The sequence below is a fragment of the Argentina silus genome, assembly GCF_951799395.1.
Source record: "Argentina silus genome assembly, chromosome: 7".
Lineage (NCBI taxonomy): Eukaryota > Metazoa > Chordata > Actinopteri > Argentiniformes > Argentinidae > Argentina > Argentina silus.
In genome coordinates, this window is record NC_139661.1 from 23,766,790 (window position 1) to 23,767,924 (window position 1,135).

At 54.3% G+C, this 1,135-nt stretch overlaps 1 protein-coding gene across 1 annotated transcript in view; it reads left to right on the top strand.

The window, feature by feature from the left end:
* The window catches only part of LOC310807533 (transforming acidic coiled-coil-containing protein 1-like), a gene marked incomplete at its 5' end in the record, with an annotated part of 13,527 nt that overhangs the window by 2,655 nt on the left and 9,737 nt on the right, over positions 1–1,135 (top strand). Inside the window, one exon of the mRNA XM_083674032.1 lies at positions 1,064–1,128. Within this exon, the coding sequence (XP_083530158.1) occupies positions 1,064–1,128 (65 nt within the window). The remainder of the gene's footprint in view (positions 1–1,063; positions 1,129–1,135) is intronic.

Genomic DNA, 1,135 nt, shown 5'->3' on the forward strand with positions numbered 1-1,135 from the left:
TTAGACCTCGGCCTGGATGAGGGTTAGGGTTAGACCTCGGCCTGGATGAGGGTTAGGGTTAGACCTCGGCCTGGATGAGGGTTAGGGTTAGACCTCGGCCTGGATGAGAGCTCCTGGTCTGACTAAACTACTGGGAATGATTCTCTCTCTCTCTCTCTCCCCCCCTCCCCTCTCTCTCTCTCTCCACCCCTCCCCTCTCTCTCTCTCTCCACCCCTCCCCTCTCTCTCTCTCTCTCTCTCTCTCTCTCTCTCTCTCTCCCTCTCTCTCTCTCTCTCTCCCCCCCTCCCCTCTCTCTCTCTCTCCCCCCCTCCCCTCTCTCCCTCTCCTCTCTCTCTCCCCCCCCCCCACCCCCTCTCTCTCCCTCCTCTTCTGTCATGTCGTTATATTGTAATAGTGGGCAGGTGTTGTTTTGGTTGCTAGGTCACAAAGTGGCTCCTGGACTGAAGGGCAGGGGCGTAGTTCCTCAAACTCTATTCCCTGTCCCAGAGGGTGTGTGTGTGTGTGTGTGTGTGTGTGTGTGCGTGTGTGTGTGTGCGCGTACAGGATAATGATAACCCATCTATCTTCTGCACAATATCATTTACCCGACATCATAGTGTTACAGCCCACACTGACCCTCCACGACACAAGAGACAGGACACACCAACATATAACCACAGTGACTTCACTCTGTGTGTGTGTGTGTGTGTGTGTGTGTGTGTGTGTGTGTGTGTGTGTGTGTTGGAGGGTCTGTGTAGTCTCATTGTTCTGTGTTCCTGGGGTTTGTGGTGTGTTTCTGTGTAACAGAGATGTCACTGTACTGCAGTATGACTCAGCAGACTACAGGAGGCTGCTAGCTTTGTGCTTACACTGTTTGTGGCAGCTGTTGATGGGGGGGGGGGGGGGGGGGGGGGGTTGGGGGGGGGTGCAGGATGTCAGGGACCATTCTAAGGATTCTAACAGGAAGTGGGAAGCCACACCTAGTTCAGTCCACAAACTACAGCTAAGCTTTTAGCTCACTACAGGGAGGGAGAGAGACAGGGAGGGAGAGAGATGTGATATTGACTTCTCTCCTCCCTGCAGCTGCTCCTGGAGTTGACAGACAGCTGGTGTCCCGCCCCTTCCTGGACAGTAATTCCAATCAGGATGTTGGTC